Source organism: Papilio machaon, chromosome 22, assembly GCF_912999745.1.
Source record: "Papilio machaon chromosome 22, ilPapMach1.1, whole genome shotgun sequence".
Lineage (NCBI taxonomy): Eukaryota > Metazoa > Arthropoda > Insecta > Lepidoptera > Papilionidae > Papilio > Papilio machaon.
Window position 1 is genome coordinate 4,410,531 of NC_060007.1, and position 27,886 is coordinate 4,438,416.

At 34.8% G+C, this 27,886-nt stretch overlaps 3 protein-coding genes across 4 annotated transcripts; 1 reads left to right on the top strand and 2 right to left on the bottom strand.

The window, feature by feature from the left end:
• Positions 1–1,353: 1,353 nt before the first annotated feature.
• On the bottom strand, positions 1,354–4,737 carry LOC106720806 (NEDD4 family-interacting protein 1). Of its 2 annotated transcripts, none has more exons than XM_045683581.1 (6): positions 4,560–4,737; positions 4,360–4,468; positions 3,201–3,340; positions 2,792–2,927; positions 2,092–2,277; positions 1,354–1,580 (listed from the first exon to the last, which is right to left on the bottom strand). In XM_045683581.1, the coding sequence occupies exons 1-6, from the start codon at positions 4,572–4,574 to the stop codon at positions 1,477–1,479; spliced, it is 690 nt and encodes a 229-aa protein (XP_045539537.1). In that variant the 5' UTR covers positions 4,575–4,737; the 3' UTR covers positions 1,354–1,476. The 2 variants fall into 2 exon arrangements, with proteins under 2 accessions (XP_045539537.1, XP_045539535.1); XM_045683579.1 differs by having other exon boundaries at positions 3,192–3,340.
• Positions 4,738–4,976: 239 nt separating this feature from the next.
• Positions 4,977–16,370, top strand: LOC106707323 (DNA topoisomerase 3-beta-1). The gene is made up of 15 exons (XM_045683501.1): positions 4,977–5,169; positions 5,264–5,553; positions 5,738–5,957; positions 6,758–7,004; positions 7,310–7,427; positions 7,974–8,056; positions 8,712–8,848; positions 9,725–9,912; positions 10,565–10,681; positions 11,115–11,270; positions 11,753–12,007; positions 13,208–13,395; positions 14,420–14,572; positions 14,990–15,170; positions 16,013–16,370. The coding sequence occupies exons 1-15, from the start codon at positions 5,079–5,081 to the stop codon at positions 16,142–16,144; spliced, it is 2,556 nt and encodes an 851-aa protein (XP_045539457.1). The 5' UTR covers positions 4,977–5,078; the 3' UTR covers positions 16,145–16,370.
• Positions 16,371–20,215: 3,845 nt separating this feature from the next.
• On the bottom strand, positions 20,216–27,617 carry LOC106720804 (protein piccolo). Its single transcript, XM_045683443.1, has 7 exons — positions 27,515–27,617; positions 26,924–27,160; positions 25,180–25,283; positions 24,666–24,869; positions 24,503–24,585; positions 22,457–24,426; positions 20,216–22,371 (listed from the first exon to the last, which is right to left on the bottom strand). Exons 1-7 carry the CDS (start codon positions 27,615–27,617, stop codon positions 20,498–20,500), a joined length of 4,575 nt encoding a protein of 1,524 aa, XP_045539399.1. The 3' UTR covers positions 20,216–20,497.
• Positions 27,618–27,886: the final 269 nt, after the last annotated feature.

The window sequence follows — 27,886 nt, forward strand, 5'->3', positions numbered from 1 at the left end:
TTAAACAGTAATTCTAGACTTCGTTTTCATGATATTGAGAAAAAATTTAGAAAAATATACCAAAAAAAATTAACAATTAAAAAAATTAAAATAGACAACGTAAATAAAAAATATCATAATATTTTATATAACTATAGCCTACTTTCTAAATAATAACACTGATTTAACAATTTATAGCATCATAACACTAAATTTCCCCACAAGAGCTATCCACTAGTAACTAACCACAGATAATTTAAACATAGACATTAATTGTCTATATACTAAAAATGAAATATGACACATTTAACCTCTATATTCTATGACATTTGGGAATAGACAAGACATATTGACAAAAAATGACAGATTAATTTTTTTTTACATTTAAAAAATCTTGTACATAGTACAATAACTTTCATGACGTAATACAAAAAAAAATTAATATGTTTATGCAAAATAATAAATCAAAAAATGGCCTGTGAAAAATTCTTATAGTTTCAACGGAATTCGTTAACATATATAACTATCTTTTTTACATACGAGTAATACCTGAAATAATGCTTTGTGTTAGAGATAGCGCTCTACAAATTCAAATATATAACCTCTTTTCAAGTCAGAAAGATAAAAATATAGATTATTACAACTATTACTGAGTTACTGCGAGTTTTTGAGACCAAAATCTCCGTTTAAAACATATTGTTATCTCTATTTTGTCAAAGATAATGTATGTATGTATTTAAAGATATGTTTTATACAGAAATATTTTGTTCTCAGAAACCCACGATTAGTGACATAAAACATATACTATTATGTAAAAAAAAAACTGAATATATCTCCAACAATCTTTTGAATAATACATACCCATGAAAAACTTTAATTATTACATTTTATGTATATAGAATATACATAACCAAACATTCCCCTGCATTTAAATACAAAATGATCCTAAATATCTAGGCATAAAATCTAAAAAAAAATGTCTTTAATTAAAATAATTAATAAAAAAAACACACATTAGATTCACTAAATTTTCACATAAAATTATCACAAATAATAAAAATGTGATTAATACTACAATTTGGAATCATTAACATACAGGATGTTCATAAAATCAAATCAAAAATTCGTAAATTAATTTACAACTGTAAGCAACTTCTTTAACGGTAATAAAAGATTCTGTGAAATATTTTCCTTTTATGTTACAAAAAAAAAAAACTAACAAACATTTAGAATTTTTCAACAACCTGTATATAAAATAAATTAGATTTAAATAATAATTTCAATACAATCTAGGAAAGATTATAATTTTACAAATTAAGTTTACTTCAAAATGCTATAAGCAAATTATAGACACCATCAAAAAATGATTTCTCTATTCATGAAAAAAACTACTCACTGCGATATTCCAAGTTTCAAGAACTTAAGGAAAAAGTGAGAAAGAGTTAGCATGATTCTCGTACAGCCTCAACTAGTAAAGAAATGGTGTGAGATAGGAGTTTAGTAGAAGAAGAGAAGTCTCTCTTGTGCAGTCCCGGAAAGAAGACGCCAACCTCGCTTGATATTCAGGTACTGAATGACTGCGCGCACGCAGATCAAAATACCTGTAAAATATTTATTATCACAGTCTACCTTTTTCTAATTCCCTTTAAATGTTTTATGTAATTTTTAGTCAAAAATTAGCAATAATCATGTTGCCATTAAAAAAAAAAACAGTATAAAAACTATTTTTATTTTATTTTTTAATTAAAACATTAATAAAATTTATTAACGGATTAAAAAACATCCCACATTAGTATAAAATAACAAAAATCAATTATGTAATGTTATTATCTATATCTTATCTATATATATAAAAGAAAGTCGTGTTAGTTAAACTATTTATAACTCAAGAACGGTTGAATCGATTTGACTGAAAATTCGTGGGCAGGTAGCTTAGAACCAGGAAACGGACATAGGATAATTTTTACCCCGTTTTCTATTTTTTATTCCGCGCGGACGGAGTCGCCGGTAAAAGCTAGTTATTTACTAAACTTTACTTACTACCCTTAATAACATTATATTGAAGCCAAAAACGGTACAAATATTAAAAACAAAATTGCCTAATTGACTCACCAAAGGCCATGATAAGCCACCACAGCCATGAGTTCTCATGAGAAGCGAGTTCAGTGGAATGCTTCACAATGAGGGTCCACTTGGCAAGTGAGAGGCCGAAGCCAGCGAGGGCCCCATAGCGGCTAGCCACAGTGTGGCAGAAGCACATCAATAACAGGAATCCAATCCAGTTGAACAGGAACGCAACTGAAAACATATCATGTCTATAGGAGACTTACGGACAAACCCTACGACAGATTATAAATATGTTAACTTCGTGAAACTTATATGCTCAAGATTTCAAATGGAAATTATTAGGATTCAAACAAAGTTTCTTTTAATAACTATGTATAATTCTAAGACTAGTTGAATAAACTACAAATAAGGTATTTTCGTTTTTATTGCCATCCTTTAAATGGGTAAATTTAAAGTAAATAATTTAAAATACTAGTATAGATTAGCTGATTCTATGAGGACTAAATTATATACAAGCTAGTTTCAGGTATAACAAGGTTTTGATTTTATAATTTCAAACTTTCGTGGTTTTTACTAATATACTGTTCGTAAGAAATGGGATTCTTACCACAATTAGGCTGGCGCATGGCGCATGCAACTGTGCCGAAATATCGGGAGCTCAAACAGCCTAATCGTGGTAAGAATCACGTTTCTTACGAACAGTATATAAGGTTCGATTTTGTTTAAAAAGTAATATATAACATACCAAAAAAGGAAGTCAAGAACATGACATCAGTTCCGAGAAGGCTATTCTCTGGGTCAAGATGATCAGTTGTAGACTCAGTGGGCTCCACAGTTACGAAGGCAGTGATGGTTGAGTGACGGGGGGGAGGCGCTGGCATCTGAAATGAAGAATATTAGACCTTGAGACCAATCCAAACTTTATTTTCATCAGTCTATCTTAAAGGAGTACAAAAATTTGAACATGCTATAAACAAAAAACTCTATTTTTAGATCACAATTTATATTTTCATATAGAATATGCCTTCAAAACAATAACTATCTTCTTAATAACATTTATTTAAAATAAAAAAAGATCAGATTCTTTTAGATTTACAATCACATCTTAAACTCTAAACTTATATTTTGTACACTACAAATGTGACCTTAATCACCTGAGCCGGTCCATCCCCTTCCATCTGCTTCTCACGCTGCACCTCCTCATAAGTGGGCAGCTTGGAGTTAGCGGCCACATCATATGGTGGTGGGGCAGAAAAATCCACTTGTGGTGGTGGTATGTCATGAGTGTTAGATGCTGGAAATGTTACATATATGAGTAAGCAACTTCGGATTATGTTATAACACTACATAAAGCACACAAAGGCAAATTATGTAATCTACTTATACTTGTCCCCACTGAGTGACAACCCTGCCCTGTATTAAAGGTGACTAAGTAGTCTACTATACTGGACCAGTGTGAATATGCTGACTTTAGGACAAATTATATAATTACAGTTAAACCTAGACTTGGGAGTCAAATCTACCACAATATTTATCTTGCTTATAGAGGTTACTTTCTAACTCATGGTTCTAAGCGATTATGGAGGTTGTATATCAGGACAGTGACTCTCTTATAGAAGTTTTTCACTTATCCAGGTTCAACTGTATATTTTATAATTCTATTTGGAAACTCTTTCAATATCAAGAAAACTTTATAAAACCTATCAAAACATTAAGTTATCTTACAAATGGAGTTTGCTCTATTTATTTCCACAAACCACTTGTTCTCAATAATCATAAAAATATTATCATTCTTTCATGCATACCAAATTTTTATAAAGACTTTATTATTTTTTTTACCAATATAAAGTTCATTAGCCTTTTAATCAAAAGTAATAAATATTGCATGAGCATAAACATAGAAAAAAAATTGATTTCTACACAGTTAAAATAAAACATATAACATTTTACGATACAGTCATAAAATGCGAGAAATTGAAACATACATGTGCATTTATCAAAGAAATCAATAAATCTAAGTTTAAAGGTCAATATTGCAATAAGTATGTAACATAACATAAATGTTTATTTTCCTTCCTGAATTGACATACAGTGACCCTGAAAGTAAATCAATAGTTGACAGTTTAAGGCGAATGATTTTTTTTTACCATTACTCCCTTTCTGATAAGAAATTATATCAACCATGCCATGACAAATCATCGAATTTCGTACGTAACGCATAGCTATAAATAGAATAATCAATATTATCTTCAATTGTAAATGTACAATGAATGATAGCTTTACAAGCAAGATAAGAACAATAATATTTCTTACTTATAATATCAATAAAAGGTGCGGGCATGTTCATAGTGGCGTCTAAAGTCGACGGCAATATTACCCGCAGATGACCCGCTTGGCAAATATTCTCAGCTCGAGACTGGCTCTGTAAAATTTATCAAACACTTTCACACATCACGATATACCGCATGAAGTTACATAAATAAACAATTAGAACATTGTCACTGATCACATACCATGTTTTTAGACATGAATTGTTAGCACTATTTATCACCAATGATATAAACGTAATAATTCTCGGCAAGTTGAAAAATTTAAGTCTACAACAGACACATCATATGGGAGTCCTTTTTACAATATTTTTAATTCATAAGCTATTTTAACTGCAGTAGAGCACCACCCGAAGATCCCAGTTAAAACACAGAGTAAAGAATGGATTAGAAATACCCCATGTCGACTTAAAATATTGTTCTAAACGTGATGATACGAAACGTGACCAGTTAAATATATAAAAAATATTTACGATATTTCTTGCCAATGTATTATAATAATATTTGTAAATAATTTATTAAGGAATGAGTCTTTGGATTGCGAAAAGTATATTTTTTGCGTAATCTACAACTCAGTCTTGTTGAGTTTTCCGTGACAGATGTTAAATATGTCAAACGTCAATATTAGGAAATTTGGAAATGTTTATGGAAGTCCAGACATCAATTATTAAATGATTATAATAACTAAAAAGTGAATATTCAAAGATGAAGGTTGTTTTGATGGTTGCAGAAAAGCCATCGCTGGCTCAAAATTTAGCTAACATACTCAGTAATGGAAAGTGTAATACGACGAAAGGTTAGGATTCATATAGGATCATTGTAATTTTACGGGTATTTATAAATTATTTTGTGAATTTATGGTTGTAATATATCGCATTTATTTCTTGAAGGTTCAAATGGGGCTTGTTCTGTCCACGAATGGAATGGCACGTTTAAAAATGAACCTGTACGGTTCAGAATGACATCAGTTTGTGGGCATGTGATGAGTCTGGATTTTACTGGAAAATACAACAATTGGGATAAAGTAGATCCCGTGGAGTTATTTTCTTGTCCTACTGAGAAAAAGGAAGCCATGCCTCGTCTAAAAATGCCGGCGTTTTTAGGAATGGAGGCCAGAGGCTGTGATTATCTTGTGTTATGGCTGGATTGTGATAAAGAAGGGGAGAATATTTGTTTTGAGGTAAAATATAGATTTCTTTTTTTATTACTAGAAGCTAGATTAATGAAAAATTTGGTCAAGTTATTGGTAGTCTAATGTACCCTGGCAGGAACATGGTAAAGTCCAGTATAGATTACCAGTATTGTTGTCTCAAAAATGTTAAAATACATGTACTTTAGTGTCAGCTGAAAAAAATTGATTTCAGGTGATGAGTTGTGTCCAGCCATTCATGAATGGTGATGTATGCTCACCTCAAGTGACATACCGCGCTCGCTTCTCTGCCATTACAGACAAAGATATAAAAGCGGCCATGTTGAATCTTGTACGGCCCAATGAGAATGAATCTCGCTCTGTGGATGCAAGACAAGAGTTGGATTTACGTATTGGATGTGCTTTCACACGTTTCCAGACAAAATATTTTCAAGGTATTGTTTTAGACATATATACTAGTTATGTAACATCCTGTATAGTATAAATTAATTCAAATATTTTGCGCGTTCTGAACATTGCACAATTTTAGTTGTAGCCGAATGTAAAGGAATGTGAAGGGGAGGCTAATTGTGCAGTGCACATTAATTAAATAAAAAAAGCCTAACTCAGACTATACAACTTACAAATGTTGTAGTCAAATATTGAGATAAGAACTACCCTATTAACACCAAAATGTACATTATGTAATTAAGATATAAAGTCTGATGAACTCCAAAACTACTTTGGAACTGTCCAAAATAGTTTTTTTTTATATCATAAGGTGGCAAAAAAGCAAATGGCCAACTGGATTCGCCATAGTAGCGAGGCGACCTTTGCCCATAAACATCCGCAAATGCAGATGCGTTGCCTACCTTTAATCTATGGAGAAGGGGACGCACAGAAAGAAGATATTTCTCCTTCCTTTACGTCCCCTCTTCCGCCAAATCCACTTCCCCTTCACATCCTCTCCTATTAAGAAAGGATGGGAAGAGAAAGAGGACTAAAATTAGGCCTCCGGTACCACACTCATCAGATGAAACGCGAAATTGCTTCCACTTCATGCCTGTCTTCTGTGTGGTATTGCACCGGTCGACCCGGCCAATTCGTGCACCTAACAAATATTGTTGTTGCGGGATCTACCACTGTTATTTGAGTTGTTGTTTTGCAGTTTATATGATTTTATTTTTCTTTATTCTAACCTTGATTTTCAAATGTATGGGATTTTTATATTCATAAATGTTGTTATATCCTATAGGTAGATACGGTGATTTAGATGCATCATTGATTTCATATGGACCTTGTCAAACTCCAACCTTAGGATTCTGTGTGCAAAGACATGATGAAATACAGACTTTTAAACCGGAGACATATTGGGTTTTACGTGTAACTGCTAGTACTGATGAAGGTCGGGAACTGCCGTTAGAATGGAAACGAGTTAGAAGTTTCGAGAAGGAAATTGCTAATATGTTTCTTCATGGTATAAAAGAGATAAAAGAAGCTGTGTGAGTATGCATTTTTGTGTCAAACTTTTTTTTTTACTTGTTTTGTAAAGGTTTTTAATGTGTTATAGACTGCCAATGTTTTATGATTGCAATGACTATGTCGTCAAAAAAAAGGTTCAGGTTTTATTTGATTTATTAATAATAAAATTGCCTGAAAATGGTTTCTATATATTGTTTAGGTTTTTAATGGTTTTATTTTCAATAACATTTTGAAGCCTTAAAAGTGTGAAACGAAATGTGTATCTGAGACTAGATTTGTGACTTATGGAGGTTCTACTACCTTTTTTTTTAAATTTAAATTGCAGTGTTATCAATGTACAAGCAAAGGAGAAATTGAAGTCTAGACCAGTTGCTTTAAATACAGTTGAGTTGATGAGAGTGGCCAGTTCCGGACTTGGTATGGGGCCGCATCATGCTATGCAGGTTATATTATATTATACTTTAGTTACCCTAATTTACATATTTTTTCTATTATTTATTTAGTTTAATTCTGTATTGAAGTTATAAAGCTTCATATTGTTTATTCAATTATCATACATTTATCATCTTCCTGGCCTTTTACCACTCAAGTGGGGTCGGTCGAGTTATAAACTTTAAAGTTTTGGCTTAAGTTTTTACGGCCGGTCGTCTGCATGTCGCCAACCTTACTTGAGAGGAATATCTTAAAATTATATATATTACAAACTAAATAATAATAGCTAAATAATATTATCATACATGTTGAGTGCCGTTGTTTTTCTGTGCTCGTCGGTTTATATTTTTTCTTTATTTCTTAATTCTCTATTCTCTAAATTAAAATATGAGTATTTTAATTCATTCCATACAATCCACCATATTTTTATTTATCCAACTGACAGATCTTCTAATTAATTTTTTGACGAATGACATTTATAAAACGCGTTCAGAAACGTCATTCCTTTACAATACATGTATATGATTTCGAAGTTAATTTCAATTTTTTTTTTTTAGATAGCAGAACGTTTATACACTCAAGGTTATATTTCATATCCAAGAACTGAAACAACAAGTTATCCGGAGAATTTCGATTTGATGTAAGTAAATTACAGATGTATAGTTCATTTTAAATTACTTTTAGCCCTCGACTTCATATTTGTGAAATTAAAAAAAAAACTATCTTATGACCATCTCTTGGTTCTAAGTTAACTCTCCATCAATTTTCAGCCAAATCGGTTCAGTGGTTCTTGAGTTATAGTGTAACTAACACGATTTTATTTCATACTAGCTGTCACCCGCGACTCTGTCTGTGCGGCATAAAAAAAAAACTTTATAAGTAGCCTATGTGTTCTTTCAGACTATGTTCTACATCAGGGATCCCCAAACTATTTTAGACAAGTGACCCCCTTTACCAAAATGAACCATTACCCCCAAGGCCAAATTACCTACTTTTAAGATCAATTATTATTAGTATTATTATTATTTATTCTGACTTAGTTCAATAGAAGAAGACAGAGTGAGAATTAGCCATGTTTTAAGGTCGATATCGACCCCTCTGGGAACCCCTGTTCTATATCTACGCCAAATTTCATCAAGATCTGTTGAGCCATTACGGAGATGCCTTTAAACATCCATCCATCCAAACATTTGTATTTATAATATTAGTAAGAAGTAAAATATATATCTTCTCAATGTAATTTATAAATAAATTAGTCATATTTGGCCATTATCTGATTTGTTTGAATATAACAGTGGTGCTCTCCGTCAACAACAAGGTTCGAACAAGTGGGGTGAAGAGGTGAGGGCTTTATTAGCTAATGGTATTAACAAGCCAAAGAAAGGTCATGATGCAGGAGATCATCCGCCCATCACACCATTGAAGCATGCAAGTAAGTTTATCACTAGCAATTGCCGTCGACTTTGTCAGCAAAAAAAAAAATAGTCTATAACATGCCTGTAAATATCAGCTATCTTCCAGTGAAATTCCCGTCAAAATCGATTCAACCGTTTAGTAGATTACCCGGAACAAACGTAGACTTGTGAACGGACAGACATAAATATTTAATAAAAAAAAACATATAATCATAACATATAAACATAACATACTAATTGATCTTTTTTAGGGACATAAAAATTATTTTCACAAAGCTTACACCTTAATAGTGATAAAATCCAGTTTTTTTTATTAATAGGACTGTTTATAGCATTCCTATCTTCTATAACCTAAATAATTTGACTATTTAAAGTTTTATGATGTTATTTGTAACATATTTTAACAATAATTTTCTCAATTTTACAATCAGTCTGGTAATGACTAGTAGTTGCACGCGATTTCGTCTATTAAAATCTAGTTATAAATATAGCATATCTCATCCGGAGATTATTAACTTTCCAACAGTAAGATAATTTTTCAAATTGTTTCGGCAGTTTCAGAAATTCAATGCAAACAATCAAATCTTTTTTATTTTATAATAATACCAGCTGTCGCCCGCGACTCCGTCCGCGCGCAATTAAAACAAAACTTTATTAGTAGCCTATGTGTTCTTCCAGATTATGTTCTACATCTGTACCAAATTTCATCAAGATCTGTTGAGTCGTTCTGGAGATATCTTCAAACAAACATCCATCCATCTAAACATTCACATTAATATTTGCAACATAGTATAGATAATAAACTAGTTGTTTCTATGTGTTTTTCATAACACAAATGTGTTAAATTTCAACGAAAATATCCGTAAGTTAGATTATAAACTAACTGTTTACAGCGGAATCAGAGTTGGAAGGTGACATGTGGCGTATATATGACTATGTGACGCGACACTTCATCGCAACACTTTGTCGTGACTGTCGCTATCTCTGTACCACAGCCACATTCCAGATCGGTACAGAAACGTTCTCATATTCTGGCAACACTTTAGTTGATGCAGGATATACTGAAGTTATGCATTGGCAAGTTAGTATTTAACATTCAACATAAAATATAAAATTCACTTGTCATTTAGTATCTGTCAAATTGACAATAGAAAAGGTTTTTTTTTTTAGCAAATATTTTGCTAAATGAGATTTCTCTGAAATGGTCATTAATAATGGTAACCAATAACCGATGAAATATCACGACCACAGAAGTCAGACCTGAAGTGGAAGTTATTCCAACAGTCTGATGAGATGCTGGAGTCCTCTTTCTTTTCCCACTCATATAAAAGTAGGATGGAAAAGGGTAGTGGTGCTAACAGAGGGGGGGATATATAGAAAGGAAAAATATCCTTTATGGTATGCAACGCATCTGCAATTATAGATGTCTATGGTCATCGCTTGATAGCTTTCAACCTTATAATAAAAACATAGGAAAAAACGACTGGATAATGAGTTTTAATATATATGAAAATATAAATATCTAGTTTTTACCCGCGACTCCGTCCGCGCGGAATAAAAGAAAATGCACACAACATAAAGTTCCTATGTCCGTCTCCTAGTTCTAAGCTACCTCCCCATCAATTTTCAGCTGAATCAGTTCGACCGATCTTGAGTTATAAATAGTGTAACTAACACGACTTTCTTTTATATATATATAGATGTGCACTGCATTTAATATGTGTTTTTGACAGGCTTTTGGTAAAGACGAGTTTGTGCCGGTACTGAAAGTTGACGATGTACTTAAGGCTCATGATCACAGACTGGTCGAATGTCAAACTTCACCACCTGACTATCTCACTGAGGCTGAGGTAATGTTTCTCTGAAAACAACATGAAGAACCCCTCCCCTAAATCATATTTTACATCCCCAAAAATATAATCTACCAAATTATTCCTTTCCTCGAAATTATCTATGCCGGAGGTCTTATTAAATCTAAACCTTTTTTTTCTTCTCAATCTTTTCTTATAAGAAAAAGATGGGAATATGAAGGAGAAATATTCATTTTCTCTGCGTCTCCTTCTCTGTCGATTTAACTTAGACAACACATCTGCAATTACGGTTGTCTAGTCAGCACTCTCTTCCCCATTTCAACAAATTCAGATGAAAGCTTGCTTTTGCCACCTTATAATAAATCCTAATAGTCCAAATAAAAGACCCTCTGATCTTCCTCCACAAATTATACAATACCATATTATAAACTTCCTATTTATTCACATAAATGGTAACCTAATTATATTTTAGGTGATAACATTAATGGAGAAGCATGGTATAGGCACTGACGCGTCCATTCCTGTGCATATAAATAACATATGTCAGAGGAACTACGTCGCTGTAGGCAATGGCAGGAAACTGATACCCACAAATCTGGGTATTGTTCTAGTACATGGATATCAGAAGGTACTTTGTAAAAACATATACCTCAATGGGGAAAAAAACTGAAAACTCTTAGTAGGTGGCGCTAGTGTCAATATCCGCTGTCATCTGTCAATTTTTTTTATCTGAAGTTATTGTAACGATTTAAAAAAAAAATCATTTTTTATTATTAATGTTGATTAATTGTCTTAAAAAATTGCTTATTTTTGTATTTTTTGATTGAAATTTCAGTTGAAAAATTAAAAAATTCGACATAAGTCGTTGCTATAACTACAATCCATAGAGTACTTTGTATATAAAATTGTTTTTTTTTTGTACATCTGTGGTATATTTAATGTAAGACATCTAGAGTGAGGGAAAGATAGTTTTTCTTCCCATTTTAAGCTAAAGTCCATAAAGTACGAACTATGTTCGATTCTGAATTTTAAATTTAAATATCTGCAATTGATAATTTTGTATTAGAAAAATTAATTTTAATAATTTTTTTTATATGTCTATAATTCTAGATCGATCCAGAATTAGTGTTGCCAACAATGAGATCAGCTGTTGAAGAACAATTAAATCTAATAGCTGTAGGTAGAGCTGATTTCCAGGCGGTACTTTCACATACTACTGAAATATTCAGAAGAAAGTTTCAATATTTTGTTAGATCTATTGAAGCGATGGATCAATTGTTCGAAGTTAACTTTTCATCATTAAAAGCCAGTGGAAAAGCCTTGTCTCGTTGTGGAAAATGTAGAAGATATATGAGATATATTCAGGTGATTTCTTTATATGTTACTTTCTTGTGAATATATTTATTTTATACTAGCTTTTACCCGCGACTCCGTCCGCGCGGAATGAAAAAAAATGCACACAAGATAAAAAAAGTTCCTATGTCCGTCTCCTAGTTCTAAGCTACCTCCCCATCAATTTTCAGCTAAATCAGTTCGAGTTATAAATAGTGTAACTAACACGACTTTCTTTTATATATATAGATGTCATTTGTATTCAGAAGTTCGTAACATTTGGATGGAATCTAAAAATATTTTATTTTTCAAAAATAGCTATCGCGGCCGTCAGTGCGGAATTAAAAAAAACTTAGTTGTCTATGTCTTCTTCCAGACTATGTTTATATCTGTGCTAAATTTCATCAAAATTTGTTGAACCATTCCGTTGCTATAAAGGTAGAGGAAGACCAAAGAAAGTATGGATGGATTGTGTGAAAGAGGATATTAAGAAGGGGTAAATTCAGATATGACGGCTGATAGAATGTGCCGACCCTACATAGGGATAAGGGCAGGTTGATGATGATCTGTTGAACGGTTCCGGAGATACCTTCATACAAACATCCAACCATATAAACATTCGCATTTATAATATTAGTAAGACAACAAATTTATCTTTTATTTACTAAATAAAAATATATGTTAAATAGATATGTAATAATAATTATTTTGTTGATTTTCCTTCGCATCTTAGAATACAGTAGTTATCAGATATCTTGGCGGCTGTCGCTTGAAAAAAGCACTATTATACATTTTTTTTCGATATCAGAACCCTCTAAACAATTAAATTTTACTTAATATTATAAATGCGAATGTTTGTATGGATGTTTGTTTTAAGATATCTCCGGATCCGCTCAACGGATCTTGATGAAATTTCACATAGTTGTAAAACATAATCTGAAGGAACACATAGGCTATTAAGTTTGTTTTTAATACACAGACAGAGTCGCGGACGACAACTACTATTTTAATAAGTACTAGCTTTTACCCGCGACTCCGTCCGCGCGGATTAAAAAATAGAAAACGGGGTAAAAATCATCCTATGTCCTTTTCCTGGTTCTAAGCTACCTGCCCACCAATTTTCAGTCAAATCGATTCAGCCGTTCTTGAGTTATAAATAGTGTAACTAACACGACTTTCTTTTATATATATAGATTTAAATAAGTTGAGAATTAATATATAAAAATGTTTCAGGCAAAACCTGCTCGTCTGCATTGTTCTCACTGTGACGACACATACGCGCTGCCTCAGAACGGCACTGTGCGTATCTACCGCGAGCTCAAATGTCCGCTCGATGACTTCGAGCTGCTCTCCTGGTCCTCGGGACATCGCGGCAAGAGCTTCCCGCTCTGTCCGTACTGCTACAACCATCCGCCCTTCAGGTATACTTATGTTTGCCTGGTACTTCATTATATGAGCCTTGCTAAGGGGGGGAGGCAATGAGCAGTTGCCCACCCCCCTAGATATAAACTACTTTAATATACTGAGATATATACAATTCCTAGAGATAACTCAAAAACTACTTTTTAGTTTTTGAGTTTAAATTTTGCCTATATTATCGACTGACAATGGGCAGTTGCCTCAACCTCCCTAGAGAACAAAAAATATTAATATAAATATAAACTACTTTAAAATACTGAGATATATACAATTCTTAAAGTTAACTCAAAAACTACTTGTTAGTTTTTTAATTTACCCTCCTAGATTTAGCCTAAATTATTGGCTGGCAATGCCCTTGAATAAAATTGTCATGAGGGCGCCACAATAGCCTTTGATATTGCAACATTCTACAATTTGTATATTTATCCAATACTAGCAGTTAAACGTGACTTTGTCCGTGCAGAATGAAAATATCTAGTGATAACTATAGCCTGTCATTCAGGGATAATGTAGCTTCCCAGTGATGAAAGAATTTTTCATATCGGTTCAGTAGTTTTGGAGGCAAATAAACAAACAATAAAATCTTTTCTCTTTTTAATAGTTGTATCGAATTTAGATTTAATCATATTAAAAAATGATTTTCTTAATAATGACAATTTTTTTGCTGAAATTGCTGATGCTCCTAAAAATTAGTTTTCTGGAACTATTATTAGAGTCATCAGTAGCTCACTATATATCCCCACTGAAGGGCTCGGAGCCTACCCCAAGTTCGTGGTGACTAGGACATAGTCAACCACAGCCAAGTGCGGGTTGACTTCACACATATCATTGAAATTCTTCTCAGATATGTGCAGCATCACAATGTTTTCCTTCATTATAAGAACGTCGGATAAATGTACATATTTAAATCGAAAATCTAAAAACACAAGTATATGGCGGGATTCGAACCCGGGACCTGCAGATTGCAAGTCAAGTGCTTAACCCCTGAGCCACTGACGCTCATTAGAATAATATATTTATTTTTAGGGATATGAAGAAAGGTTTCGGTTGTAATTCATGCACGCACCCGACTTGCGCGTACGGCGTTAACTCTACTGGTGTGTCTGGTTGTGTGGAGTGCGAGGCTGGTGTGCTAGTGCTGGACCCAGCTGCGCCGCGCTGGAAGCTCGCCTGCAACAGGTATACCTCTCTCCCCTTAGCTTTTTATCAAGAAGTCTTTTCGCTATAATGACTAACATATTGCTTCTACAAGGCCTAGTGACCTCTTTTAGGGTTTGGGCCCTTTTGTAAGGACTTTCATGTATAGAAAGAAAGACACTCATTTATTACCACACATATACAAGAAAAAGTAAATAATTTAAAAGAAATGTGGTAAAAGAAGCCAACTCAGTGTATGCAGAGACGATTTAAACAGTCCCTGCGCTGGTTTTCAGTTGGCTCCTTTGCATCTACCTAAATAATTGAATAACATGGAAGGGATAACACAGCCTATAATATTATATAATAACCACTTCAATGATAGAAAAAAAAATAAGGTCGCCTAACATGAAACTATATGTAACTGTATAAACGAAGATGTAACGTGTCTGTGTCTAGATGTGACGTTATAATCAACATATTCGAGGACGCGAGCCGCGTGACTGTGTGCGAGCGCGCCTGTGACTTGTGCGGCGCGCAGCTGCTGTGTGTGGAGTACCGCGCGGGCCGCACACGACTGCCCGCAGCACTCACCGAGATGACGGCCTGTCTCTACTGCGAGCCCAGCTTTGCAGCACTCGTGAGTCTGCATACACCCTCACTACACCTACAGTGCCCCCACTAGCCCACTACATCTACAGTGCCCCCACTAGCCCACTACATCTACATTGCCCCCACTAACCCACTACATCTACAGTGCCCCCACTAGCCCACTACATCTACAGTGCCCCCACTAGCCCACTACATCTACAGTGCCCCCACTAGCCCACTACATCTACAGTGCCCCCACTAACCCACTACATCTACAGTGCCCCCACTAACCCACTACATCTACAGTGCCCCCACTAGCTCACTACATCTACAGTGCCCCCACTAGCTCACTACATCTACAGTGCCCCCACTAGCCCACTACATCTACAGTGCCCCCACTAGCCCCCTACATCTACAGTGCCCCCACTAGCCCACTACATCTACAGTGCCCCCACTAGCTCACTACATCTACAGTGCCCCCACTAAGTATACTCTGACCCTCACTACACCTACAGTGCCCCTAATAGTCCTCTACATATACTCTGACCCTCACTATTTATTATTATTTATTCATCAAAGCTTAGTCTCATGAAACAATGTTAATAGAATTTAGTTTCTGTGTGTGTTTTAAAATATTAATTTCATATTTAAAGTTAATATTGTTTAATGTATACTAGCCCCCACTACAGCTACAATGTTTTTTTATTCATCTTACTAATATAACATCCTGTATCTATCTTCTATCCCCACAAAGCTAAAACTCTCATATTTTCTAGTTTTTATTACAGAGTCTAAGCTACGGTTTTTTAGTACTTGCTCAATTTTCTTCGGTACTGTTGACTCTTAGTTACCTCAGATTAGTAAAATTTAGTTATTATTCCTTGTGTATAGGTAGAGAAGCACCGCGCGGTGACGTCACGCGGCGGGGCGATGTCCCGCGGGCGCGGGCGCATGCGCGGAGCTCGGCCCCGCAACAAGCAGCCCAAGGACAAGATGGCGCAGCTCGCTGCTTACTTCGTATAGCACGATAAGTAATTCCGACACATTGGACACATGTGAAACTAGCTCACCAGCGTCCTCTATGTCGGAAAAGTGTCACGAGATCCTTGTCGGACTCTATCTTGTCATGTGTGACAATTTATATGCTTTTAAACATCGTAGGTAAGTTTTATAGACCGATAAACTTATTTAATTCTTGTTGTCTTGTTTTGTGTGTCATTTTCTATGTCTCTGCAGGTTTAATATATTTTTTATTATATTTTATTTAACTGCGATAGTAGCGTCTTACATCAGGTCTTATAAGTTTGTGCGAGTTGGCACATGGAATGAAAGAGTACTACTATTTTCTAAGTGCCAAGTCAAATGCTGCGTTACTGTAATTAATTAAGATTTAATTTGTAATATAAGGTATGTATTAGCTAAGTTTTATTAACTCTAAGTGTGGCTTCTTAGTGATTTCTTCATAGGAAATTAAATTAAAAGAATTCTAACATGTTTTAAAGATAAAAAAACTCTATGATGTAGGGTTTTAGAGTTTATTTTAAATTTATTCACTTTAGTAAGTAAATAATTTACTATTAAGTTAAAGTAGTTTAATATTATTTATTTAAGATATTTATTAGTGTCTTATTAAGGTATAATTAATTCGTTATTTGTAATCAAAATAAATAATTACTAACATACCTTATTTTTTTTACATTAACCTTTCAAAAATCAACCAAAAGTCTTTGGTTCAAATAACGTTGTTTTTTAATTAGACAATATTAAATACACCTTTAGTTTTAATGGTAGAGTACTGCTTTTTGCTCTAGATGTCATTATGATCAGGATTGGATGTAGGACTAAATGTACCACAGATATAAAAAAAAAACTTTACTTTATATACAAAGTACTCTATGGATTGTAGTCATAGCAACGACTTCCGTCAAATTTGAGTCAAAATATTAAAAAACAAAGAAATATTTCAAAGAAAATTCATAAATTACATATTTTGAACAAAAAAAATCTCCTTATTTTTAATTCTAGTACAGTCAATAAATGCATACACTTTTTTAATTATTTTTTTCAATCGCTAGAACGACATAAAAACTGGAACTTAAGGTTTTTCTACAACGAACAGTTTTAACTAAAAAGTCCGACTGTTCAGTTAAAACAGAATGTCTGTAACTAACTTAAGTGATTTAAAAAATACTGGTTCAATAAAATACACACATGGTATCTCTGGATAGATGAGGTGGATAAATATTTTCGGGAGGTACAGGTCCAGGACTGGGATCAGGAGGGTGCGGGATCAGAGTAAGTGGAGACTTGTCGGAGGCCAAGATCCATTTCGTGTCACTGCTTCATCCTAGTAATAAAATACACAAAAAAATAAAGTCTTTATTTTATTGTGAAGGTCACCTAATATATATAAGGTACAGTACGATACAAGCTTACAATGTATTACTGTATTTGATTTTTATTACCACTTATTACCGAGTTCTCACTGCCGAAACATTTACAAAAACATATTCTCATCTCTTTAATTCATTATGAATAAAGAAACAGTAATACGGTTTCGTACAAACAGTGGAACTTCAAATTTAGGAGCATATTTTTTTATTATAAACTGCCTATTTGACTTGAATATTTGATATAAATTGTTATGTGACACGAAATATGAATTTACAAAGGCTATGAAGTAAGCGTGTAATTTATTTAAAAAAAAAACAATAAATAAAATCTAAATTATCGCCAATATAACACAATACCTTCCAGAATTAATACATATTTGAGCTTTTATATTTGAACGAGATTTTAATTGTAACATATTAAATTAAAATTACAATTGAAAATATAACCAGCTCGTGTCAAATTCTATAATATATCACAGATAAGCCAACGTGAAATGCACAGCAATATAAAATTTATGTATATATTTATGTATACATATATACAAGGTAAGGACATGCCCAGGAACGGAAAATTTAGGATAATATATTAAAGATTTTACTGTTTACTTTTAGTTTTGTATCCGGTAAAGAAATATATAACATATATATGTTAATAATTTGGTCACTTGGAGAATAATCTAAATGATTTTAATTTCTCTACGTGCAATCTATTTTTTATTTTTATTTTGGGTAATTTTCATATATCGTTATATTCTTTTGTTGACACCCTGTACGAAAAATTCGAAATAAACTATAATGTACAAAAATAGGAAAATTATATTCACCTAATATTTAAATAGCAGTGATATGCCTCAAAAATTTCACAACATTCCATAAAAATTATACACCCCTCGGGCTTATTAAAAGATTACAACTTAAATTAGTATATAAAATCATTATACAATAGCGTATGATGAATTAAATCGCACAGATGGCGCCACCGGTTTAATAAGACTGGTTGATCCTTCGAGTCGGATTTTACGAATTCTCGTTTTCCATTTCTCTCAGTAAACCGTTAACTCCATATAATAAAATGAATATTAGATAACTATATTGAAGAGTTATAAATAAATATGGTGGTAACAGTTGTGCATTTTTACATTTATTTTTTACTATAATCTACTTTTTCAGTATTCAACTAATTGCATAGATTACTAAAGATAACGCAAAACTACGCATCTGTATATTTTATATTTCACAGTATTGAGATTCTTTTTTACATATTAAATGTACTGGTTTTTTTCCCCCACCAATTCTATTCTAGTATATTAATTTAATCTCACTGACTTTTGATAACATAATTAAATTCTAAATAGCTTTTATATAATATATATTTATATACTTATAGCAAATATTTACAATGACAATACAATTTGTCCAACATTAATATATAAATAGAGCAGAAGCGTTTGTCAGTATGTTACATACTGGGTATTGGATTAGCAAATTTTGAAAACTCGAATTGCACAGAATTAAACTTATATGAAATAATGTGTATTCAAATAAACTAAAAATAGAATTTAAAAATGTTTCATCTTTAAGAAATTTTCGAGATATTTTGATATCTGTCTAGACATGTATTGAATAACTTAATACACTAAGATCTTTAGTAGTAACTGAAAGAAAAATAAATCTTAATGATATACTAAAAACAACTCAAAATAAGGAGAGAATTCGGAAAAATTAATTATTTTAATAAAACCAAACAAGAACATATAAAAAACTGTACAATTCTTGTTTTATATTTCATTAAAAACTATATTCATATTTTTGACATTTCACATATAGATGTTGAAGTGGAATTAAATATAATTATTAAACATACTTCTGATATATTTTTGCGCTGTCAACATAAGTTATTAAATAAGAAAGCCATCTAACTTAGGTTATGTTTAAGTAATTATTATATATGTAGCTAAAAATATTGAACAATCACACGTATGAAATTCGAATTTGTAGTGCACTATCTCTGTCGTACAAATATAATATTAATTAGATAATGAAAGATAGAGACAACGTTCTACGACTCTGAATTTAGTTGTTTTTTTTAAATTGTATGCAATTATTTTCTGCTATTATATTGAATGATAATATGTATTTGTACTCTTTAATTATATTACAAATAAGCAGAATGTTTATGCAAACTACGATGACTAAATTTTGTAATTTTACTAAATGGTCCGAATTTAGTATGAATAGAAGCAGTAAGGTAACAATCGTATGGACCCATACTTTATAAAGTAAATATACAAAAGAGGCCAGCTCTTAGCTTTAACTAAAAAAAACACAAATTTCCAAAACCGAATAATTAATTTATATACATTTAATTTGTGTTAAGTTAAATTTAATAATCAGAAATATATAATAATTTATTAACTAGAAGAATTTATGATGTCCTTTCTATATTTGTTATTGTCATAGAATAATTTTAAAGATTTAGATACTTTACAGTTTCGGTTTTGGAGAACGATACAAGTAGGTCGAGAGAATGGTATAATTACAATAACTCCGTAGGTAAATATATAGTACATAAGCTATGAATAGCTTATAATATTTTGAGCCACCGAAGTATATAATATTTATATTAAATTTTCTCTATTTAAAGCTCTTAGTTTTCATTTCATGCGAGTTCTATTATCGCATGGAATACTAAATGCCCGTTTTTATATAGTTGTCCTACGTTCTGGGCGAATAATTTTATTATAGGTTATAGAAATAACAACTATTAGATTAGTATAGAGTGGCTATTATATGTTAAAAAAAAACAAAAGCTTCGCTTTTGGCATTTGCACAGAGTCAACCATCTCAGGTAACGTTTTAAAGTCAATAGATACGAAGAGTACGTTAGGAAGGTCACTTGGATGTAGACACTGAACAGTCTGAGAGTATACACCTCACATAAGATTTGCGTACACAAGAAAACACCGAGAAAAACTACACCACATTAGATCGTCCACACTTGAACTTTTTCGGCTACAACGCACCAGCTCGCCTGGTCGTAATATGACGATACGACGTGTAGACTTTCCACGTACTGTTCGATCAACTGATCAAGTTCACCTTTCTTGAAAACGTGGTAATACCTATGTAAGGTGACAGCACCTCCCTCGGACGGCAAACTGTCCGATGCGTCGCTTAGTGATGGCAAAAGAGGTGCATGGGTGACAGCCCTGCAAGTTTCTGCGGTTACCATCGCAGTGTCTTCGGAGGATGATCGTTTTTCCAGTAGTTTCTTCTCTCTGGAACATTCGCTGCACGAAGGCAGAGAGGTCAGACTCGCGCAGCCCAAGGAAGCAGTGCTACCAGTTTTGTCTCTTCTACTCCAATCGCTACCGGCTGAAGTGTCACTTGATTCAACGGAGAAACCAGATTTCAAAGGAGCAGTACTGGCACTGGATCTAGATGTTATAGATTCTGGACTAATTTCCATTTTGTCCAAATCGCTCGAGTCGGTTGATTGGCCAACTTTTAGAGAAGATCGTTTATCTGTACTGGTACACAGCGAGTCTACACTTATCTCCGACTCCAAAGAGTAGCCAGTTTCTAGAGATTGACTAGTGTCGTACGTTCCTGACTCGATTGTAATTTCCGGGTTGCCATTGCTGGAAGAAATAGCGCTGTCTTCGTCTGGATTTTTGGTATCAGTGACTTCGGGCAATTTCTCATCTGATACTATTTTGGTAACATGGTATTGAACGTTGGCACAGTTATTAAGATAGATGTCTTCATCGCTGGTTACTTTCATGGATTTCTTTAATTCCCTATATTTGTTAATTATTGGATCAACATCCTTTGACCTCTTTTTGCTCTTTGTTTTTGATCCACATTTGGGGAATAATTTGTTTATATCTGACTCTTGAGTATCACTTAGTGAAGTTATATATCTTTTTTCATTTGTGCTCATTTTGTTTAGGCCGTGCATATCTGTGCTTAATTTATTAGCATAGGGTTCTTCTAGATGTTGTAAACTGTCCGATAGCTCGTCGAGTATTTTTTGTGTATTTCTATCCTCTTCTTCCCGCTTAAGTCGGAGTGATATACTTTTTTCACTGCTACTACTGCTAGGCAAATCAAAGTCGTCTTCGTTTATGCGTTTTGAATATTCATCAATTTCTTGCAGCAATTTTTCGCTAAGTTTTTCCGCGAATTCGGTTAAATGTTGATTTCTTTCTTGTTCGACAATCCAATCCTCTTCTTTTGCCAACATATCTGATTTACATGTCACCAATGGTTCATTGGCAATATTTCTATTAAAACTTTCAGATTTGGAAATAGATTTTTCTGAATCGGTGCTTGATATGGAGATTGAATCATAAGGTAGTCTAGTCGGACTTCTGTGACTCTTTTCGTCCAGTGAGCGTCCATCTAGTCGGTTCGGAGATAATCTGTTTAAGCTCCAAGTAGAATTACTTGTACTTCCTTGTTTAGGCGATCTGTCTTTGGACCGTCGACCGGGCGAGAGTCGTTCCAGACTCGAGGAGCTTCCACTGGAGCTAGTATGTGATTGCGATCTTGACCTGTCCTCTAATATCCTTAAATCCCCTGGTGATAGTTTATTAAGGCTCCAATTACTACTGCTGCTGCTACTTGACGCTCCTTGCACTATAGCCATTGCCTCTGCGTTTTCAATCTTGTCTAAATGTTTTCTCTTAGTTCTTGGACTGGATTGTATGACAGTTTCGCAGGTTTCATCCAATGATTGTGCGACCTCAGCCGCTGCTTCTATTAGACTCTGTGCTGGTGACGACGAATTGGATTTTTCAGGTGTATTCGGTGCGTTGTCCTTCTTTTCTTCTGTTGTAGTAGGATTGGGTAAATCTGTAAATAGTTAAATATTTTAAGTGTGCTATAATAAATATGTGAACAAATGTATGTTTTACGCGAAGTTAAATAATTAATTTACCTTTTTCTATAGCAGTTTTCCTCAATTCATCCGGAATAACGCTGATCACGCTATCTACTGAGTCAGGCGAAGAAACGCCACTGGAATCGCTGTCCATGTCGTCTGTAGCTGGATTGAAAAGTTCGAGAGACATAAGCTTAGGGTGACTTTTAGCGATTGGTTCAGGTTTATTTGTCCTCACAATAGGGAAAGGTGGCCGTCTAGAAACACTTAAAGGAGGTATGCCCTTGTTAAGCATTTCTTTGATTTGTCTTATTCTTTCTTTTCTTTTCCTATCAGCGAGCCGCGAGTCAAGTGTGTCGCTTGTTGGCGACTTATTTGGTTCCTTAGGCTTAAACTGTGGGATCTCCGGTAGTTCCGCTACAGTTTGTAGAGTTATTTTAGGATAAGGTTTGATGTCCTGTAAGACCACACGCGGCTTTAGGTCATTCGTATCGGCTGTTAATTTATGTATTTCCTCAATATCTTTATTGATTTCTGCAAGAAGTTCTTTGGTTACTTCTGTTGGCGTTTCCTCTTCTTCTTTAATTGGAGGTATAGGATCGGGTTCTTCGAAAACTTCTACAGATATGTTTCGAGTGATAACAGGCGGTAGTGGCTCCGGTGGTAAAGTTTTCTCCTCAGATTCTGACTTCGGTGGAGAGTTAGGCTGACTTTTAGACTGAGGTTTTAGTGGAGGAGTCGTCGGTGTGTTAGTCGTTGAATAATTTTTCAAGCTGTATTGTGCCACAAGGATTTTATTTACCGCTCCTGGGCTTTGTGTGGAGTTCGGTGAAGACGGCGGCCGGATCAAGGAAAACGATTGTTTCATTCTAGGAGATGGTAGTCCAGGTGAACTTTTCATCCTCGGCGATGTCGGTACGGAAGAAACCTTTAACCGAGGCGATGTGGGTCCAGGAGACAGTGGAGTTGGTGATAAGGGGTCCCCCGTTCCATCAGCTTTTGGTACGTATATAACTGAAGCAAAACTGTCCTCCGAGTCCACACTCGTGTCGCTTTGGAGACTACTGTCTTTCGAGGAGTCAGAACCATCCTCTTTCGAATGCCGCCTTTCCGGATAACTCTTTTCGCTATTCGCGTTACTGTCGCTCGGTGTAGGTACTTCGGGAACGGGTCCATGAGTCTTCCAGCCTTGAAGCATTCTCACAAAGACCGTCACTTTATCAATGTTCGTTGTTGAGGTTTTAAATTTATTAGTGAGGCCATTCTTAAGCGACTGGAACTTTTTAGCCGTTGTCGCAGATGTAGAGAATATAGAATCTCTTATCGAGTCTAACGTTCCTGGCCTGCTATACAAGTATTCTTCATTTAACGAAGCCTGTTTTTGTATGTTCTTTCTTAATCGCTCCTTTTCTCTTAAACGTTCGGTAGACATTAATTCTTCGTTGAGAGAAGATTGTTTGAAAACGCCAGGCTTTTTTGACTGCAGGCGTGGAGTATGAATTTTAAAGTTGGGCATTTCTTCCACCATACTCTTCATGTCTGTTGGTTTGTCTAGGTCTTCGTCGGCGTCGTCTTCGTTGATAGACTTCTTTTGTTTTACTAGTTTTGGTTTCTTTCGTGTTTCTGTTGTTTCCACAGACTGTTGGTCTTGTGAAGGTACTTCTGTTTCATCACCACCGAGACTTGGTAGGCTGGACCGGGAGCGGACCATAGCTCTCCGTTCGATGTCGGCTATGTCGGTTAAGCTTCTTGACTTTAGTGTGGTCGTTTCAGATGTCTGAGCGACGAGCCTGCTGGGCAAAGCCTCGTCAAGGCGCCTCAGTTCGATCGGCAGATCAGCAGCTGGGGGCTCCGGTCGTGAGCACGGTCTCTGATTCACTCGCGTGCTTAGACTCCATGAAGAGAGGAATGAGCGTCGTCCAGCGAGACGTTGTAATGCTCGTCTTACAAAAGAATAGCAAGTTTCGTTCGGCGACGAAAGAGACGATGATCCCGGAGATCCATCGCGACTTTTCCACGACTCATTTCTGAAATTAAAATAAATATTGCGGTTATTCTAAATTAAATATACTAATGAATATGGGAAATGAAATCTATATTTACCGCTCATAATCGACGGAGAGAAATCGTGCCGTGGGTGTCGGCGGGCATAGGGTGGCGGGACGATGCCATGGTATGAGAACGTCCTGAAATATAAAATTTGTAGTTTAGTCCAGTCAGTTAATTTAAGTTGGTAGTTCGTAATATTGATTTTAAAACTATGTACCTGTGAATGAAAGTTCCTGCCCTCGTGCTCCATGGCCCAGACGGTGAGAAGCAGACGGCCGCCGATGCGGGTAACCCGGGCCAGTTCGCGCAAAGCCCGCGCGCGTCTCTCTGCTGTTGCAAAGTGATGCACCACCGCTATTGACAGTACCGCGTCGAATGACTCGTCGCGGAACGGGAGGCACAGGTTGTCGCACAGGACCACCTGTAAATAAATATACAGAAATATTAGTACAAGAATACTACGAAAACATGTCGGAAGTTTTTACTTTTTAAAACACTACCGAAATTATGGGAAAAAAGACTGATTTAACATATTAAAATAATTTGTTTCACTCCTATTAAAGCTCTAATAGGGCAAAAAGATTATAGTCATCCTCTTATGTTTTTTTTAGTACAATGATACTTCTATGATATAGCCTGAATGTCGAACGGCACATAAAATTAATGTCCCGTGTTCCTATGAGGATTTAATGAAATATGATACTTTATACACAGTAAAAAAATTTGATTACCTCATTGTTGTGTTGTCTGGCCTGAGCTGTGAGCCGCGTGCATCTGTCGCCGCCGACAGTGAACACGGACGGGTTTATGTCCAGGTACTTGCCATTTCCACAACCTGTTCACCAAAAAATCTATGTAGAAGTAAATGAGCAAGCGGTTAATCTTTGTTAATAATCTATGTTGTATTGGTAATCTACGTTAAGTGAGGCTTAAATCTTCAAAAGTAACTTTATGTTGAGTTTCCTTAGCTAGTAACATACTGCGAGTTATAGTAAGTACCAAAAGCCGATGATCTAGACTAGATATATTGGGGCGGGGTATGTAGTAACTTGTTTTATTCCAAAGGTAATGCTTATCACTTATTGCATATAGTAGCTAAGGAATAGTTGCAAAGTAGTTTTTGAGTTATCTATGAGTATATAGAGATTGTAAGTATCTTAGTATTTCGAAGTAGTTCATAGTCCTAATTTTAGTCCTCTTTCCCTTCCCACCCTTTTTCTAATAATGATTTGATGGAGTAGGAGTTGCATAGGAAGGTTAAATATTCTCTTTTTGTGCGTCTCCTCCTTTGTCGATTGAGGGTAGGCAACGCATCTGCAATTGCGAATGTCTATGGGCAGCGGTCACTTCGCCATTTCGGCGAATTCATGTGGCTACTTGCTCGATTGCCATCTTGTATTATAAAAAAAATATATTTTATATTTTCTAGATTCTCTAGGGGGTGGAGCGGATGACCCTTTGCTCAGGCGACAGTAAGTACTGCCAGTAACAAATACATTTCAATGAACTCTACCTAATTATTCTAGTTTCTATATTCTGCCCAATATCAAACAAAGACATGTTTACAGGGTTTACAGTTTACATTATTCAGGGTCGATTGTGACGATTGAAGTATAATCGATTTGTTTTGATATTTTCGTATTGATGCGAAGCGAAGTTTATTATGTAACTTCATATTCGAAATAGCCGTGGAAACCAACAGTAATATGAACATGAATAAAACAATGAATTTAAATGTAATACATATTTGAATTGAAATGCCTGAGTTTTAGTTTGTAAATAATTTTGGTATGTTAAGTCAAATCAGATATCAAGTGCGAAAATTTTATGGTTTTATCTACCAGATTTGCTTTCAAGAAACAAATCTTTCCAGTGGAAACTGACATTAAGATATATCAAATCTACCGCGTAATATTTATCAAAAAATAAATCTATTGTTTTTTTCCTGGAAAATAAAAATTACAAAGAACTGCTTTTAATATATTGTATTAAAGCACGTTTCGTAAAAACGCCCACGTATTGACATTTACCTCGGGGAATTCGAGTAAAGGAGAGTACGCTAATTATTTGCCGATGTTACATAGTTAGTGAACGCGTGGGTAGATGCTACGGCTCATTGAAGTGATCTTTTCAATGAGCATTATTTGCTCCTTTTTTAAATATCTTTTCGAAAATGTAGCCTTTTATTTTTCTTAATCAATTTATACGTAGAGAATTATTTAATTAAGGTATAATTAAATGAACTTAAATGCCAATAGCATTAGCTATTTATCTTCTTCTGTTTTTTGAACTTTACATTCGATATCTTCCGGGTTATTCAATACTTAAATACTTATACTTCAATTTATTGGGTTCTGTGTAATTTTTTAAGTTTACTGAATGCTGGCAAGGGTGACCATCAAAGAGTGTTCAGTGGGATAATCCAAGTGTTCCTTCAAGGTTTTTGTACTTTACTTTTTTCTATTATATACTTACCGACATCACAAACCAGACTGCCGGGTTCGAGGTCCTTGAGGAAGGAGCTGACGGCGGGGCGCGGCGCGTCCCCCGCTTCCCCCGCCTCCCCTGCATCGCCTGCCTCCTCGTACACATCGTGCACGTAGGCGTGCTCTAGCGCCGCACCGCGCCCCGCCGCCTCAGCCCCGATGCCCCCGCCCCCGTCCCGCCCGCACGCGGCAGACATCACCGCACCGACGTCACCATCGCTGCACGCTGCAAAACAAATATGCAACATTATTATACCTGCATAATGCTATCCAAAGGGATTGTAGGAGTAAGATACATCGATAGACTGATAGATACTAGAAAAAACACATCCCCTCCTTCACACATTAAGTGAGAAAACCCATCCATATTACATTATCATGATTACTGATACCTAAGTTAACGGTCAGTTATAATCTTCCTAGTTTACCACATTTTAAAACATACAAGGCTAAAAAAGTTTCTCTACAAAATTATTGAAATCGTTCCTCTTCTCAAGTCAGTGATGACATTTGCTTTGAATTTTAAGAAAAATACATACTTAATTATAATTTAAATTCGCGGGATGGGATATTTTCATACACAGTGTGTAGGGAACCGGGACAAAGGGCATTAGCCGCGCACGTGGCGACCCGCTGACCCGCGCGGACCCGCCACTCCCGGCCCGGGTACCCACTACTCTCATAGTTACAAATTTTGTCAAGGATAAAATATTTGAGCCTATAACACTTTAAATACAGTTAATGTATATAGGAAGACCGAAGAAAGTATATATGGACGATGCCAAACATATGTGTAAGAAGAGAGCAAAAGATATATGAAAGAGAAGTACATACTATGACAACTACACGTAGGTGAAAAAAGGCAAGATAAAGATGAAGTTGTGACACCTTGATAAGAGATATTAATCATTACAATTGACTTATTTTATTTGGTTCTGTAAAATGTTCTTAT

Excerpts from the sequence above, each read along its gene's own strand:
- LOC106720806 (XM_045683579.1), bottom strand. Across the intron at positions 2,928-3,191 it reads GACCGGCTCAGGTGATTAAG|ATGCCAGCGCCTCCCCCCCG; the intron begins GTCACATTTGTA and ends TCTTCATTTCAG. Across the intron at positions 1,581-2,091 it reads GTGGCTTATCATGGCCTTTG|GTATTTTGATCTGCGTGCGC; the intron begins GTGAGTCAATTA and ends AATATTTTACAG.
- LOC106707323 (XM_045683501.1), top strand. The coding sequence starts at position 5,079 with ATGAAGGTTGTTTTGATGGTTGCAGAAAAGCCATCGCTGGCTCAAAAT. Across the intron at positions 5,958-6,757 it reads CCAGACAAAATATTTTCAAG|GTAGATACGGTGATTTAGAT; the intron begins GTATTGTTTTAG and ends TATATCCTATAG. Across the intron at positions 10,682-11,114 it reads ACTATCTCACTGAGGCTGAG|GTGATAACATTAATGGAGAA; the intron begins GTAATGTTTCTC and ends ATTATATTTTAG.
- LOC106720804 (XM_045683443.1), bottom strand. The coding sequence starts at position 27,617 with ATGAGAGTAGTGGGTACCCGGGCCGGGAGTGGCGGGTCCGCGCGGGTC. Across the intron at positions 27,161-27,514 it reads CCCGGTTCCCTACACACTGT|CGTGCAGCGATGGTGACGTC; the intron begins GTATGAAAATAT and ends TTTGTTTTGCAG. Across the intron at positions 24,427-24,502 it reads CTCTCCGTCGATTATGAGCG|AAATGAGTCGTGGAAAAGTC; the intron begins GTAAATATAGAT and ends TTTTAATTTCAG.